General features: G+C 35.8%; 1 protein-coding gene across 4 annotated transcripts in view; it reads left to right on the top strand.

Annotated features, from left to right (window-relative positions):
- The window catches only part of ttll12 (tubulin tyrosine ligase-like family, member 12), a 114392-nt gene that overhangs the window by 58396 nt on the left and 55485 nt on the right, over positions 1–511 (top strand). For all 4 annotated transcript variants that reach the window (XM_032505302.1, XM_032505301.1, XM_032505305.1 and 1 more), the window contains exon 10: positions 200–351. In XM_032505302.1, the coding sequence (XP_032361193.1) occupies positions 200–351 (152 nt within the window). The remainder of the gene's footprint in view (positions 1–199; positions 352–511) is intronic.

The raw sequence follows: 511 nt of genomic DNA, 5'->3' as shown, positions 1-511 counted from the left end.
TACATGCTTCCACTGGCTCAGATTATGAAAAACAACAAAGTAGCCTTCCTGGCCTTGTGTTGCCTAAATAGAACTGAATTCCTACAATGCACAAGCTTGATTATTTTTTTTTAAAACACTTAAAACATTGCTCAAGACAAATCAATTATTTGTGAGGTTTGTTACCTCTGACTTTGTGCATTTGTCCTTTGTTTTCCAGGTTGTGTGTAAGTACATTGAAGATCCAGTGCTGTTCAACAGAGAAGAGGTGGGAATGGTGAAGTTTGACATTCGATACATGCTGATGTTGCGCTCTGTGCAGCCCCTGCGTCTCTATGCCTACAACGTCTTCTGGTTGCGCTTTGCTAATAGGTACGCACTTACATACATACATTAACAGCAATGGATTGGGATGTTATACTCAATTGTATTTTTGTGTATAAAGTGTCCTTTTGTAATCTTTCAATCTGGCTGAATCTCACTTTTTTAGAAAAAAATAACTAATAGTATATTACTATATATATATATATAT

The sequence above is a fragment of the Etheostoma spectabile genome, chromosome 23 (assembly GCF_008692095.1).
Source record: "Etheostoma spectabile isolate EspeVRDwgs_2016 chromosome 23, UIUC_Espe_1.0, whole genome shotgun sequence".
Classification (NCBI taxonomy): domain Eukaryota; kingdom Metazoa; phylum Chordata; class Actinopteri; order Perciformes; family Percidae; genus Etheostoma; species Etheostoma spectabile.
The sequence above is the reverse complement of the archived record's forward strand: the minus strand, read 5'-3'. Positions and strand labels throughout refer to the sequence as shown.